This window comes from Colias eurytheme, chromosome 1, assembly GCF_061535395.1.
Source record: "Colias eurytheme isolate Ceu_HAF_F1 chromosome 1, ilColEury1 Martin Lab GWU primary, whole genome shotgun sequence".
NCBI lineage: Eukaryota > Metazoa > Arthropoda > Insecta > Lepidoptera > Pieridae > Colias > Colias eurytheme.
Window position 1 is genome coordinate 7,153,217 of NC_142980.1, and position 17,590 is coordinate 7,170,806.

Below are 17,590 nucleotides of genomic sequence, written 5' to 3' on the forward strand. Positions count from 1 at the left end.
CTGTTAAGCATCGGATTATTTGTTCGGAAATAAAATCAATTTTTATATAGTTACCTATCATATTATATCAATACGTCTGTATTAAGCAGTATCGAATTATTGAAGTACGACACTCGAAACTATTTTATCGTTCGAATATATTGCAATATACAGCGTTGAACCGTAACAACTTGGTAAATACTATCCTCTCAGATCACGAGGGTTTCCACGTAGGAGCCAATCATCTTGATTCCGAAACTTTTCGCTATCATATTGGTCTAAGATCCGAACATAGGTCGACCTTCACCGGCGTGATAATAGAATGAGACCAATTTTATAAAAAAATTAGTGTATTAAAAATGTATTAAAAATGGGTTGACTGGGAAAATCCTGGACAGGACATTTTTAATGAATTTGAAAAAAAAAACATTTTTTTTAATTAATTGCAGTATCAAGATAATAAAAAAAAATTATAATAGACTTAAAGTATGAAACCTACAGAATGTGCAGTCATACTCGTTTTCTAATATTTACCGGGACAAACGGCTAGGTTGGTAGGTATAAACACTAAACAGGTATGTCGGTAGCAGTTACTTTCACTTGATAGGATGATGAAAAAAAATTATGTCAGCGCTGTTTTATTACAAAATTGTTTTGTTATCTCGAAACTGTAAGTAATTGATAAAAAATGAAAATAAAAGATTTTTTAATAATTAATTAAAAAATATCCTGCCCAGGATTTTCCCAGTCAACCCATTTTTAATACATTTTTTAATAGACTAAATTTATTATAAAATTGGTCTCATTCTATTATCACGCCGGTGAAGGTCAACCTATGTTCGGATCTTAGACCATATTGCATCTTGATGACCTGTGAAATTTTCAATATTTCAACGGTAGATGGAAATTTTGTCGCAACACAATTAAATAATTAATTTAAACTAACTATTTAAATTTCCAACAAATTCTTATGCTAAATGTTTGTTTACCAAGGATCCGTTTGATTTCATGCTGCTCATTAATTATTGGAGCTTTTTAATGAGGAGTTTTACGTAGTGCCGATTGATTAAAATTTTCTATTGTTCTCACATTTTTTTCTTAAGTTAATGAGGAGATCTTTTTATTTTCGTAAGAACGTATGAATCATTAATTTGCGATAAGTAATATTTAATGCAATATGCACACCGTAAATCTTAGTTATATTTGTAAATGTGAGGATAATTTGTAAACACTGCTCCACAAAGCTCCCTGAGAAATGATTGGAACGTTTTTTTTAAACATGAAAGGAATTAATTATTATAAAGCGGATTAAAGTCTGAAAACATTTTTGTTTCATACGTGGACTGTAATAAAAACATATATAACGCATTATCGGAAAGTCAAAAACCTTCTTATGTGGATGCTGGTAATGGACAAATGGACACTACTTATCGATAGCTACGCTCTTCCATGATTACATTAACAATGAAATTATTTAACAAGAACTCCTCCTGTGGCATGGTGATACTAAAAATAATAGTGAATTTTTTAATATTTAAAAAATAACATTATCGTAGGTATTAATTACTCTTACGAATTTTTGATATCAGTTCCATGTATTTGCGTCCTTTGTTTATAAATTGGAATTCTATACGCTTATGCATTTTGTTTTGTGTGCAACACCTTTTTTTTAAGAGGGGAAATCTTCCAAAGATACCCACGGCCCCCGGGGAAGGAGCCGTGGATTTATGTCGGATTCTTACCGATAACCGACTAAAACCCACTGTGTTCCGTCGAGCCGCTTTAATGATGGGGCCGCGGGTATTGGTTGGATTTCTTCCGCGCCCCCTCGGCCGCGGCGGCAACCCGTCTCCGGGCCAGGCGCAAGCCAGGACATTTGGTTTGCCTGTTCTTCCCTCCACACCTGATATTTTGTAATTGTATTTATTTGATGTTCACATAAAAAAAACATTCATGAATATTTTTTCAGTATACCCAAGTTAGGCCAATATGCACGTGTAAATTTAATCCTGAATAAGCTTCAGTAATTTCCCGATAATATTTGCTTGTCTCCTGTATACGTCATACGTGTATATATCTACCTTTGAACTATCCATAATATGTACTCACGTTAAGCTCACAGAGGAACGAGCTATATGCTTTGACATTATTATCACAGAATTTCAGCTTTGATTTGTTAATAGTAGTAGTGACGTTTCACTGAATCGATAGCGCTTCAGCTCATTTGATGTGATCCGATTTGCTTTGGTATATTCCGTTTTGACGTTGGGAATTAAATCTTTGTTTTACATTAAATAATTTCCAACCACTAACTAATTCATTACATAGGAGTAAACAAGAACATACTTAGTTTTGAAATGTAACATTATAATATTTTAGGATATAATCATGTTTTTAAAAGAAACGCAAAAAAATAGTTTTAATTGCCACGTACTTAACAATTGTGTTATCTTTATTAACTCGAAGAAGATCTAGGTATTTGGTACAATGGAATTGTCAAGTTCAAGATGAAGGACGAAATTAATTAAAATTGAACCTTAGTTCTTACCACCTAAGGTAGAAATTAACCATATCCATTCGAATCCACTAAGATGTAATTTAATGTGTAGGTTGTGTTATGATGTTTGATGCCACATAATTAATCATTAAACATTCTTGTTGGCTTACAGTAACGCTTTTAAATTTAATTTTAAAATATACTAACCACTATTTTTTTATCTGTGATTTTAAATTTGGTGTTTTATGAATTTCAGTTTATTCAAAATCAGGTGCTTATAATTTACAATAAATGTTCCGATCCTTGAAATTTTACAAGCTTCTTAGAAATGCAGAAATCTGTTTATAAGGGGTGCTCTCTTTGTAGTTAAGAATTAAGATGTTGTTATTTTCTGTAATATTAAAAGAATTCAGTTTCAGAAGATTAATACTACCTACAGGGTTAAAATATAAAAAAATAGTTAATTATAAATTTCCAAGAAGGATTTATTTCAAAATCTTTACAGAGGTAGCGTAAATGTTTTGCGTTGCACAGTGAAGATACTCATTATAAGTTGCTTAATAGTCTCAGAATCAATACCTCGTCTTCTTTCATAATCGTAAATGAAGCGTACAATAACTTTGGTAAGACTACAAGTAATCTAAAATAGAACTGTATCCGTGATGAATTGATCTAATATTATAAATGGTCAGTAAACAATCACGTGGCAAGCCAAAGGCGACCTGCTGAACTAACCACGGCGTGCTGAACGCCTTACCTTTGGAAACAACATTGTAAAGGATGCCCGAAATAGAACCTGGAGTGATATCTGCTATATTATGTATTATGTTTTGCTATACATTATAAGTACAACCCAAAAGCATACGGCTAAAAGGCTTCGCTTTGTTTCAGTTTAACAAAGGGTCGGTAAAATTGCATATTGTCCTAAATAAAAGGCTGGAACGCGCCTACGATCCCAATACGCGGAATAAAATATCGAACACATTTTTATAATCTTTCAACGAAACGCTTGTTATTGAGGGATCTTAAACTGGTACATAAGTTTTACTTCGCGTTATTGGCATTTATTTTGATTAGTGAAGTAATTTATAAATCCAAAAAAAATATTTGGAGATTCACTCTAATTTTATGAATATTTGTTAATTTCGTGTGCGCATTATACGAACAATGGGATATTAAAAATAATTAACATGTATTTAAACTACGATAACATCTTCTACTTATTGCTATGTACCTAATTACCTAGGTAGGTACAGAGATCTTGTTTTCCAAATGTCTGTCGACCATGTATTCCGTGTGCAAATATTCAAGCTCAGTTTTAACTTAGTGTGCCTATATTTTTTTACACGATACATATATTATACACAAATATATTATTATATATTATATTACTTATATTTTGTAGAATATAATTATGTTATTTGAGTAGCTAAGCAAAGTTAAAAGGGCTTTTTATTTTACTTATGCATTTCTATTACGTTTACATGGCACCATACGATAAGGCCGCTACGTATTCTATTGAAATGAATGCGACGAAATGCTAGACATTTATTAAAGGGCGTCAAGATGTCGCCAACTCTTTGCTTTTATATTAAATTTGTTTATTCATGGCCTTAATAAGTCAAAGGATGTATGTAATGAATATTACACATTTTAATTTTAGGATTGTAACAAAAATATTTTTATAAGTACAAAGAAATCAACTGCTTTGATACTAGATGGGCACTGCATTTTGAAGAGAGATTTCTATACGTATCTAATAAATTTTTAAAATGTACATATAAATTTTATGTAATTGAATAATGTTTATACAAAGCTTTGTAACGTAATAAAAACTATTGTCAGTTTCGACACGACCATTGCATTGTGTAATCGTCACTGCGAATGATCGTGAGCAAAATGAACATAATTGGCGATGGAATATTGTAGACTAATCTGATAATGTTTTGCTTGTTTAAATTATCTAGATTATTATCTAATTATATTCATGTAAAATGAATAGGAATTTTATTCATGCGATGGATATAATAGAAACGTATGATGAAAATATACGATTACGTTTTTTGGTTCATGTAGGTACATATAAAAATAATTTGGAAAATCCAAAAGTGCACGCCTCATAATTTTTTTTTAATAAATATTTATTAATTATTATTTTTGTTTATTTAATAACAATTAAACCACATCGAATCAGACCCTGAAAAATGAAAGGGTTCTATTCCTGAGCATACTCAAGCGTAAGAGAAAAAAAAAGACTCGATTAGTAAAGTATTTCGGTCGCTATCGTGTTAACAAGAAAAAGGATCCGCACATACAGACACACGGACGTCCAAGACAGAACTTTTTTAAACTGTTTTTTAACTAGTCTAAATAACAAAAATGACATCAAAAATATCATGAACGTTAAAAATAGTGTTTTTTCTTAATATGTGTATGTATGTATTATCTTACAAGTGCAATGTATGATACATAAAGACATTTTAAGTTTGAAAAATCAGATGTTTTGCGCGAAGTGACAGTAGTACCCACCTCAACGCTTCGCTTATGAGGCGTGCAATAAAAATGAAAGTTACGGCATTGAAGTAATTTGGCTAGACTTTGCGTCGATTAATCGATATTCTCAGTTCCTATTTATGTAAAAAGGTAGAAATTCTCTTCCTTATTAGAGCGGAAGGCCACTTACTGTCAAGTGTCAATAAACAGAATGAATAATGAATGGTATTCACAAACCTTCATTTCCTAATAATAATTTCGTATAGATCGTTACGGGTAAACATTTTTTCAATGGACCCTATTGTTTCACTGCACTCAGCTGTGTACCCAATTCACAGCGGTGCAAAAGCTTATTTCTTGGGGTCACACTTGTCCAACATATGTTGCGGAAAGCGGCAACTAGTCGGCCTTCGCTCATTCGCCACGGTCGACAGGACGGGGCGTAATTTTTATAAGCCATGCACATAAATGTGGCTCGTATCACATTTGATTTAAAAGTGTAATATTATATACTATGGCGGAAACGATGTTCAATACTGATTTGGTGAATTGATTAGTTATATACTATGTGTATGAATTTATGTTATTCGAATGGAAGTATGTACAAAGAAAAATAATGTCTCTGCGCTCGCGGCACTTTTTAGTGGTTAGGACGTGAAAGTCAGGAAGTGCCAGAGGCTATCTTCGGAATTCACAAAAAGCCTGTTCTTAATGGCTGACTACCTAATACCTATCGATCCGTAAAGTAATAGCGTTCTGTAAATGTAAATAAGACTAATTTGTTTTATGGTTATGTTATATTTCTTAATATAAATATTCTGTGGTAGGTAACTTGGCTCGTGCGGTATTCAGAAAATAAAACTCAGTATTAAATTTTTCAACTCTATTAGATTCAATGTAAGAAAGTAGAATTTCAAGAAATAAAACGGCCTTATCCTGCGTCAATCTTAGTAAACTTACTCGGAACTCTTCTAAGAGCTTAGAGGGCAAACAACGCCCTTATAGAATTTAATTTATGTTATGGACGCATATTTTCTTGATATGCGCATATTTCTTTCAAGTGTCATGATTTCTTATTTGTTGAACTTTACAATACCAAGAATTTTATTCAAATTATTCTTAATTCTTTTTTCATATCAGGTCTGATACTGAGAAATATCTAGTATGCAATTATTTATACATATTTGCAAAGTATTTTGCTATCAATAGTAGTTTATCTGAACAAATGAAATATGAAAAGAACATTATATACTTACATATTTCAATGTCTAAAAATTAAATATATATATCTATGAGTATCTAATTTGCAAACGATTTATCGTATAGTTAGGCGTTTTTAATCTTACACCTTTGGTCCAATAAAGCGGTCAGGTAGATAATAATAAAAATACATGTATGTAGAGGGTCATTAGAAGGTTTTATTATTTATAATACATCTGTCTATTAGTTTGTAGCTATATTATCGCCGCCTGCCATTATCGCAGCGATCGAGGAAAATATATGTACGAAGACATTAATTATATATCCTACATTTTTTACTTATAAATCTTTTATTTTTTAAATAATCAACCTTTACGTTAAATAAAATAATTATAATTAATTTTGTGAAAGGTAGCTCAATATTCCAGGAACAATTAACGAGCAATAAATTAAACCATGCATGTAATTGCAGACAAAGGTCCGTTTATAGGAAAAATAGTAATTTCAATATTGTAAAATAATCATTTTTCAGTTCAAAGAACTTTATGCGTTGGCGTAATTAATAAAAGATATTGTAGGGAGACTAATTAAAATAATTATGCACTAATGCGTTTCTCGTCTTAATTTAATTTTCTCCTTCAATACTTCAACGTTTCCACTTTCCAGCTTCGTCTGTGCATAGGTATCTCAAACCACAGTACGAATGAATAATATGTTTCTATTTCTTCTCCTAGTGATCATTATTTCATAAGACATAAACAAGTTACAATATTTTCGTCCAAAAATATTGTAACTTGTTATTAAAACGACCTTCGAAATGAACACACCTCGTATTATCAGTAGGTAACAAAACATTATATCATTCTTATGAATAATATTGAATAATTAGAATGATACGTATTTTATTTAAACTATGCATTATGCTAAATAATAATATTAAGCAACACTCGCTAACAATTACTTAAAAATGTAATACATTATGGCCGTCGTACCGTAACTGTTTAGTATTCTCGGCATAACGGTGCGGCTCTATTTTGCGATGTTAACACCTGTACGGTCCAATAGAGGCAAAGAGAAAATGCTAACCTTGATTGTAAGAGCCACGAAAAGTTAGCCGGACATCGAGGTCGTTCTCGACTCTTGTGTACTCAATGTAACCTACTTCTTAATTGTTGTCGTTTTTATTAAAACGCTGCAACTTGCAAGTGTTGATTAAAGATTGTTACGAGATATACAGACACTCTCTTATATCATTTATAATAGACCATAATGTGGGCTGAGACACAAAAATGTTTATACAAATAAGCTGACCGTGTGAATTTAGTAGTCTATTATAAAAGGAAGTTAGATAACCGCCATTTTAAGCATGCAAATATTGAGCAATTGTGGAATGCAACACGAAATAATGAGGTATATATTTATATGTTTTGGCTGCTATAAAATTTTAATTTGTATGAAAACGTTATGTATACTGAATAACATGAATCATACAACTAATTATCCGCCTTTAGCTAATCACATAACATTAAGCTACAAGCTTGTGAACGCTAAATGTTAGTTATTTACCAAACCTGTGGTTTGCTGCGAAGCAGCCGCGCCACGCCGTGATACGGATAGAGATTTCTTCTCATGTGCACCTGTTGAATTTAACCTTTCAACGTAACTTCGTACATATCCCGGCGTTGACCGAAGTTTGATAAATTATTTTTAATTCTCTTTTTGAGCACATAAAATATTAAAACATGAAAAACTTTATCTCAAAAAATTAGTTATGTGAGTATGTAATATTAATAGTTTGAAAGTTATCGTCTCAAAAACAACCTTTTGACTTGATTCATGAGATTGTCAAGAAAAGGAAAGGTCAGACGGAGTTCAAACTCTATTGAATTTGGCGAGGCTTTGGTTGTATCATAGAGAGAACAATTAGGCTATGTTCGATCGATATTGTATTACAATATTTGGATATTAATTTCGTTCACTAGGCATGCTATGCAACTGTCATTTAACTGACGTACGTACAAATATGGGTAAATTGATATGCCGGAAGGAGAAGGATTATATTACGGTAGTTATCGAAGGTGCTTACTGCTTAGGTTATATTCACTGTCGATAATGTCAATAATTGATGAACTTCCGTACTAATTTGGAATTACTTTTATTTTTAGTATTTTTAAGCACACTAGTTGGAAGGAAGATATATAGCTTGTTTTGGAATCATAGCCATTATGTATTATGTATATAGAATAAAATTGTTTCAGTGAATTATAAGCTATTGGAGCCAACTGTAATAAACTCATGGGGTATAAACAACCTACCTGAGATAATAATCACGTTAAAACGGATACGACGAACGGAATATCAGTTAATAAGGATACGTAGTTCCTTCAGTTTATTTTGAATGAACGATGAACTAAAATATTCCAAAATAAATATGTACTAAAATTACCACATCGTATAAGACATCGTAATACTAGCTTATAATAATATTGATTGCATATTATTTTTAATTCCATGACGTAAAGTAAATCTTATTCTTAAGGTCGTTAATTGACATTTAGTTAATTTAATCTCTGTATACATTGGTATTTAATCAAACTATTCTGGCTTATATTGCATACACATTTTATTATAAAAAGAGTGCAATATGCGTTAATAAATTTTATACTTGTTCTTAATCGCTACTTATTGATTTGGGTAATTATAAAGTGTTTTACATTTTCTTTATTATTAGACTGGATTGGTCACGATCTATTTGGTAGCTTATTACCCATACCAGATATAATAAAAAATATAGGAACAAGCAAAGTTCCGAATTATAGTAGGTAATAAATGTTAATGTATAAATTAGCTTTTAACGAGTTATGTAAACTGCATAATGTGAGTAGCCACAAATGCAAATAGACATATTTGTGGGTTTTGTTGTTTGTATGTCAAATTGCAGCGTTGGACTTGAAAAACTGGTTCAGGTGGTGATGACGTCACGATGTAGGTTGGCAGTCTGACCGCTACCGGAGCACGCGACATGCCAGTACATTAGCGAAACTATACATAATTGATAATACATATATCTATCACAGCTTTCATGGTTTTTGATTTTCACACTTTTATGCAACACTAAGCCCGTTCAGTGGACATACCCTTTCCCTTTCAGTCTACACGAATTTGTTACCGGATTGGGGTTTCTGCAAACCCATTTCAATGGATTCGAAGAGCTCCAATAACGGCTATTTAGCTCGAGAATAGATTTATAAATGGATGTACGAAACAACGAATAGGTTTTCAGCGTCCAATGCTATTAGGTATTTGATTGATAATTTAGATAACATTCTTACTAATAAAGTATATTAGCATAATGTTAATTGTAACCACAATTAATACTTGAAATGTAATTTACTAAATAAATACAGTTATCCGTAGTGAAACTCAGTGTATTGATTTGAGCTGCGGATTTATTTCATGTGTATGTTCTATGTAACTTTAATAATTTAGGGGAAGTATTGGCAGCTCATCGCCACTACTTTTACGAACAACGCGTATTTTTCGAGACATTTAGAGCTAGAGCTTTTATCGTCTCATTTGAATAAAATTTAAATACGATTTCGTTTACATTAGAATATAGATAAACTGACATTTTAATTTTTTAAGTTTTGTGTATGTTATTTACCGAACTGCATAGATTTCAGTTATATATTTTTTCCACATAATTTGATTTAAGGGGAAAATATAAGCTATCCATCTAATCATCAGCTATAATGCTATTCCTTTACATATTGTCATGGCAATAAGCGGTCATCGCGCACTTTCTCCTGCCCCTTGTAGGTAATGACGACAACATAAATGTGACTCATTACAAGACACATCCGTGACTATATTTGATAACAGGTTTTATGAACAAACTTCTTTTTATTCAGCCTTCGTATGATATGTTTCTATAAAGTCAAAGTAATTATGAAATATGTAATAAGTCGATCACGCGTCGTATTTAAGAATTAGTAGCGAATGCTCCGGGATGATAAACAATTAAACAGGGTTATCGCTGTTATAATGAGATCTTTTGTTATTTTATTGTTAGTTGCTCAGGTCCAATAAGGTATTAAAATATTATTGTGAGAAGTACCTAATTGTAGTATCTGCTATAATTATACTTTCTAACATTATTAAACGTTTATGATTGCATATAGCGTGCAAGTATTTACGATATATAAATTAATTAAACTTTGTTATTGGCTCCAAGTGTACAAAATAACAGTTCTCAAAGACTGTATTGAGTTTTATGAATACGAAATTTAGCTACGGTGATTATTTTCTCGTATTCCAACGGTTGCTTAATTGGACATAAAAGTACGGTATTCAATCGAAGTTTCTAAAAATTGCTTGATACACTATGAAGTAATTTGCCTTCACCGTACACGGCGAATGAACGTAGTGGTCGATGTAAAGTAACTATGGACAATTATTATTCATTCTAGACTGTCGAAACATGGCTACAGGTCTCAAATATCACGGACCACTTTGCAAACTACCATTTAGGAATAGATAAATTTTGATTTGCTTATTCTATCTAGGATGAGGAGATTTCACAAATTAAACTTAATTATGGTAATATTATTTATCGAGGATAATTTTCTTCTCTAATCGACTATTCCATTGATCGGCTCTACAGTAATCTGTATATCGTGCCCATTCCAAGACGATGTCGTTCAGTAGCACACACCGACCGGTTCTAGCTCGCAAACTACGGTAAGATATATTATATTATGAATTTATATCGATGAGTGAAAGCGACGCCGCGCCGGCACAAACAATACGCATACTTCATATTGATATCGATTAATCTGTAATGAAAGTGAACTTACTAATGCGTATGCATTTATGTACATAATTTAATAAGGTAACGAGCGAGCGGAGGTAAAAACTTTGTCGACACGTTACTTTGATCTGCTTTGATGTAGAAAAACAGCAATGTCAACTGCAACGTGACGGACTCGCTCTGAGGGATTTTTTTATATATTTTTTTTAAATTTTTTGTTATTTGTGTGATATTGACATAAATGTTATTAAAGATAGGTACTATAGCAATGGAGTTCTTACTGAACACCATTTTGATTAATGATTAACGACTACATCTCATAAAAGTTTTCTCAATTGAAAATATTGTATGGATACCACATGAGTAGAAAGACGGATTCCGTCTTTCTACTCATGTGATGGATACCGTATGAATACATAATTAATTTTCCTTAATATTATTATTTCCTCCAGTCCAAGCGCCTAGGTATAGAAACTGCAAGCTTTGAAAGACCGTTTGCAATTATTAAATACATAAGTAGATTAATGTTTTATTACATTGCCAAAGCAATGTTTCAAATGCGTTTGATATAATTCCAATTTCAATTAAATATTATGCATGTGTTTACTAAAGTATCAACACTTTAACATACCTGGCTCATCAACGAAGAAAATCGTTGAAAGTTACTCTTTACCAATGGGGCGGGAGCTTAAACGATATATAAAAAGCCTTCCGCCAATAGAAATATGGATAGAGAGAACTAAAGCTTGTGAACTTTTAAGGCTTTTGGTATCGATTCCACAGCTTTTAACTTCGTTTGTGCCAGCAGCATCAAAGAGATTTTTGATCGTCCGCTGTTGGAACAATGGAGAGAGGTGGCGTTGGCTTCCACACGCTCCGAATATTATTTTAACATGAAAAATCTGTATTGGGATACTTTTTGAGCTTTATTGTCGGCTAGATCAATTTTGAATGTAAACTTTGGCCATTGTAATGTTTATGCTCTTAGAAGTACAGGGTTTTACTTGATATAAACATCATCAATCTATGATTTCCAATCTACACTGGTTGTCGATTATTCGACTTTGAGGCCCTAATTTAAAGCCATATGTTGCCACATTATAAATATCAAATTTAATGAAAACAGGTATCGCAAATGGCTATTGAGTGAAACAGGTTTTATTTTGTTTGACTTTTTGGATTAAAGATGTCAATTTACCAAAATATCACATGAATATCACAATATGTGCACTGCCATGCTTCATAGTGAAGTTTGAATTAGGGGTTGTGGAGGGATTTATCGTAATTTGTATTGTACATTAGGTATTTCATTTTAATTTTTGACGCGATCTCGATGATGCGAAGTTGTAAAATATTTGTTATCAATATAACTGTAACGCTTTCACTTATTATTTTTAACAACCATTTTAAAATGTAGTTTATTGGGGCAAATAAATTTATGCATATTATCGTTTTCAGATTTGATTATTTTCCTCAAGATTGTCTTGCAAAAGACGTCCGTTCAAAAGTGAGTAGTGGCCTTACAGATTGCGTGTGGCGTTTCTGATTTGTTCTCTAGTTGTTGTCTTTATTATTCGCATTCATATCGCTAATGTTATGAATGACCACGCAATGGAAATTTCGAGTCCATTTCACTCTTGCATTCACTCTATAAAAGTACCTCTGTAGTCTGTGTAGGTATATTCGCAACGTCTACGCAATGTAGCGTTTTATACATTTATTGTAGTTTAAGTTTACAAAAGACCAGGTAGGTATATTGTTGAAATATATATTGCAAGAATATAATATGACATTATATTTTCAATTTTTCGCTTCAGACATACCTAATTACAACGACTAATTATTATTATCAAAGATAGAGCTTCCTCTTTATGAAATATTTAATAAAGGTGTATCTACATACAAAGCTCTACAAAATTAAAAAGTGTTTTTTACATTATTTTTGTGCAGCGTTTAATATTACTTTATAGTTGCACTATAAAGTGAAAATATATTTTGTAAAATTTCCATCACGTAGGTAGGTAAATGAAAAACATGTGTTTATTAAACATCTATTTTAAACGAGGGATAAGTACTCAATATAACGAATAACGATGTATTATTTAAAATCAAATTGAGTAATATTGTATTGAAATGAATCCACCCATTTCCTGAATAACTAATGTAAATACAAAATAATCAAAATGAATATTTTGTTTCATTTAAAATCCATCCAACGTATTTAATTGAGTATTTCATTGTCAAAGCAAAACTTATAGAGCGATAGGTATTATTTTGTAAAGCTCGAGTGAGTCCGAGTTGGGGTTGTGTATCGCGATCGTGGTTTTCGCACAATAGAGGAAGGAGTCGCTCGATCATTGTTCAACTCACCTTGGGCTTGAGTCGGCACGAAGGCAGCGCTCCAAATAACAAGGCATAAACAGAGATACATATTGCAATTGTCTCCTTCGAACATAATAAAATATATTTCGTAAACTGTCACTGTAGCATGGTACAAACAAGGAACACAGACACGTGCACACACATCCAAATGTACGGTGAAGTTTTTAAAGTTCCGTGCGAAAGTAAAAGTTTCCCATTAGACGTTTCGAAGGGAAGGCTGCGCGCGAATTCCGGCTTGTTGGTCGTGTGAAACATGCGCTCGCGGCGGTGGCGGCGGACTGGCGTCTGGCACGCTCGCCGCGCCTGCCTCGCCCCCACCAGGCGGACACCTTTCACCGTTATAATTCGTAACCCGAAAGACTGTTGAGCAAGGCTATATTATGACGATTGACATTCAACAAAAACGGCACGCTTACATACCATACGGAAATAGTCTGTTTACACGACCATACTATTATAATAGAAATGGCCGAAAATTTTTTAAAACAAAAAAAGACAATAACTAATAATACACATTGAAAAATCAAGTCTGGCAATAAAGTATTACTATACTATAATACATTGGTACTACAATATAATATACTATAATACATACTATGCTCTTATAATACTTTTAGAAGGCTTCATCCAAATCGAGTCATGGCAAAGAGCCATGAAAGGGGAGATTCAGTAACTCTTGACTTGTGAAAATAGCGATGTAAAATGGGCAGAATTTAATCTCGACGTGCTCTTACTAGACGTGTACCTACTGCAAGTGTACTGCACAAAAGCTCTAAGTACTAGCTGTAAATTAAAAAGTCCCAGCGACACTAACAATCATTTAAATTGCACAATTATCATTTACCTACTTACATGACGAAAAGGGTTTTTCTTTCAAATACCATATCCTGTTTTCTTTTGAATAATACGTAGAAACAATGTTAATGTTAATTGTTTTAAAAATATACATATTTATAATCCATACTGAAATCCATGATGCAAACATCCATAGTAAAATGGGGAATTTTATTGTAACTTCCTTTGTAGCTAATAAAATATACAGTATTCTCATATGTCACAAGTTAAACAGTAGGTACACAATGTTAGTATTCACGAGAAATCTCGCTACTTAAAGAGCTTAGTTTCCTTCAGAATTCTTTGTCAATACGAAGAAAGACGAAACGATGTATTTAGAAAAATGTTCTTTGATTTTAAAAAGCTGCTTTTACATTATTGTTATTATCATTAAAGCTTCCTACCACCCTCTTGCCACCTGTAGCATGCGAGGGTTGGCTCCACAGATCACAGAATCTCTATGGTTGGCTCGAACCGGCAACCCGCCTGAGAAAATCGTCGCTAGAATTATTACTAAAATATCAGTGATTGATTAATAAATATTTGGTTCGATTTATGTCTAAATACTTTTGACAGTTGACAAGTAGGGTATTATCGGTAGTATGGAAAAAGTGAAGTTTTTTTTTTCTATTCTCCTCGTAATTTTCACGATTTTGTCTCTACAAGAACCTTCTTTGTGCCTTACCAAAAATGTGAAATGATGCCTTTTTTTTCAAATTCTGCACTCGTTGCATTTAGCAATGCATTTTCTTTAAATAGATTGCTTTGTTTTGAACGGTTGAAAATGTAGAGAAAAACTAAAATGCAAAAAGCATCCAAGAATCCAGTTATTTAACTTTGCGTATGGCACGCTGTATTAATTATTTTGCGTTCGTCGAGTAATATCTGATCTAGCCTCAAGCAAGCTATTTTAAATTTTCCCGATACACCCAGAGGCGTTTGCAATGTAATTTCTTTTTTCACAATATCCAATCCGTTCTAAGATATCGTCCACAATTGTTACGAGCGTACTGACGACGACGATAATCGATTATTATATTATACTAACTAGTGGTCCGCCCCGGCTTCGCTCGTGGTACCTACATGTTTAAACTATCCTATCTCTCAAGTTGGATCGAACTGCACATGGTGTGCGAATTTTATTATAATCGGTTAAATGGTTTAAGAGTCCATTGAGGACAAACATTGTGACACGAGATTTATATATATATATTATTAAGAAGATTAGTTAATTGTTGCAACACGTCGGCTCCTTCATTCTTGGGTAAATTTGAAACGATGTGGTTGTTGTGGTCTAGGTCCGAAATGAATGTGGGATAGTTTCGGTGATTTTTTCAGAAATACGTAGTTACTTAGTTACTTATTAATAAAAAAGAAAAAAAAAAATGGATTAAATTATTTCTACATATGAATTAGATTTATTTTAAATGTATATGTATATTTCATTTGTCAATTTCAATTGTGTATATAGTGTTTATAGACACATTTTCTTAAAAATATATCGGTCGAAGATGCTCCTTCGCATGAAAAAAGCCACTTGTCTGGGCTGTAATTCGTTACTTTTCATCTAATGAATTGGTTTAAAAAAAAACAACGTCTCGGACACCAAAAATATTTATTTGAATATTTGAATAAGATACATTTAGTTACATCATAACAATACAACATTCAATGCAATATTATTCAGGTATAGGGGTTATAATACTGTATTTAATTAGCTTGTTAATCAAAAATGTATTTAATATTTCATTACAATGCTGCGCATATATCGCAAATAACAGAAGCTTTATTTTAAGAATTTGAATATGCTCGGGCGCCGTAGAACAGTTTTATATCAATAATTCAATACAATTGAATACTAAGGCTTGCCTTAAAACATCACTTCAAATTACAATCTATTATAAAGGTAAGTATGAATGTAGTTCAAGCACAAAAAGTCAATAACCTGCAATAATCAGAGTTTATGGTAAATTCTATTTATAGTCGTAAAAATTCGCTATTAAGATTTTCAAACAGTTTTTAATTCGTTTGACCATAGAGGTTACCCATTATTTATGTCGGTCGATGTTAGACCGAAAAGCAATGTAAAGACAATTACCGAATAAATTCATTTACACAGTCCAAATATTTAAACATCTGGACTTGACAATACTTTTTCTCAAAAATACTCCTAACACTAAGAATAAATAAGTACATAATTTACATAATAAGTAAATATAAATATTATGTTCCTGTAAATATAAAAAAATAGGTAGCGAACAGGATAGTTATAAATTCGTTAAAGTTTTAATACGCGAGATGAATCTCGTATATAATATCATCTTAATAATTATTAAGTCTACATACATTATTTTCCATATTTATAGGTTGAAGGAAATAGGACAGTACATGAAAAGTTGGCTCCAGATGTAAACACACGAGATATTGAATAAAGCATTCAAATTTTTATTTGTTTCAACTTTGGCACCAATTCTTTGGTAAAAGCTTTAAAAAGCTCAGTTCACATAACGTTCAGCTTATAAAAAAATAAAAGTAGGAAAGGCAGCCTGCAATAACAAGATTGGATTTCAAGAACCAATACCTTATCCTGTAGTAAGATGTACTTAAAAATAAAGACAATAAATATAATTATAGTTCCATTTTGATATTGCAAAGCCGGGACAATATTATGTTATTCTCCAATGGAAAATTTTAGAAAAGAAAGATGAGATTAATACTCGTGTATTGAGTAGAAATTAATAAATACCTAGAAAGTTCCAGACGAGCTGAACCGGAGGGATTTTAAATAGGTTATTACATAGATAGTGCTTAAGCATTTATTTACCTACAATGAATGAAGGTCGATGACGGAGGGATTAGTAAAGCATCGCTTTTAAATAGGTATATTTATTATTCCTCTAATTAGGTACAGATAGCAAATACTACAAAGGGACATTTCTATATAACCATCAACATTCATTTAGTGTTTAACAAATTAACTAAGAAGTTCAATAAACTTTAAATATCTACGTACAAAAAATTACTAAAATTAAATATAATATACGAATATAAATCTTTTATTTTATACAGAATAGATTGGAGAAATAAATATTCACAAAAATATTATAATATTGATACTAACCACAATGACAAATTCATTTGCTCCCTCATGTTCTCTATTTATTGAAAGATTAAGGCAATTCTTATCAAGACCACTTCGCTATATTATCATTAAATGCAACTTAATAACAATTTAATAGGTATAAGAACAATTTCATAGAATTTATATAAGATCAAGTTTTCCGTGTTGTAGGTACGTGTCGAAAATTATCATAAGTCTATTATCGGTAAATGTAGAGACGTGGAGAGTTTATCGCGTGTTATGTTAGAAATTAAAAAACGTATACGGTATACCT

At 31.9% G+C, this 17,590-nt stretch overlaps 1 protein-coding gene across 1 annotated transcript in view; it reads right to left on the reverse strand.

The window, feature by feature from the left end:
* Positions 1-13,662, reverse strand: part of fw (CUB and Sushi multiple domains furrowed) — a 52,392-nt gene extending 38,730 nt beyond the window's left edge. The window contains exon 1 of the mRNA XM_090102583.1: positions 13,350-13,662. Coding sequence (XP_089958709.1) covers positions 13,350-13,434 — 85 coding nt within the window. The 5' untranslated portion in view covers positions 13,435-13,662. The remainder of the gene's footprint in view (positions 1-13,349) is intronic.
* Positions 13,663-17,590: the final 3,928 nt, after the last annotated feature.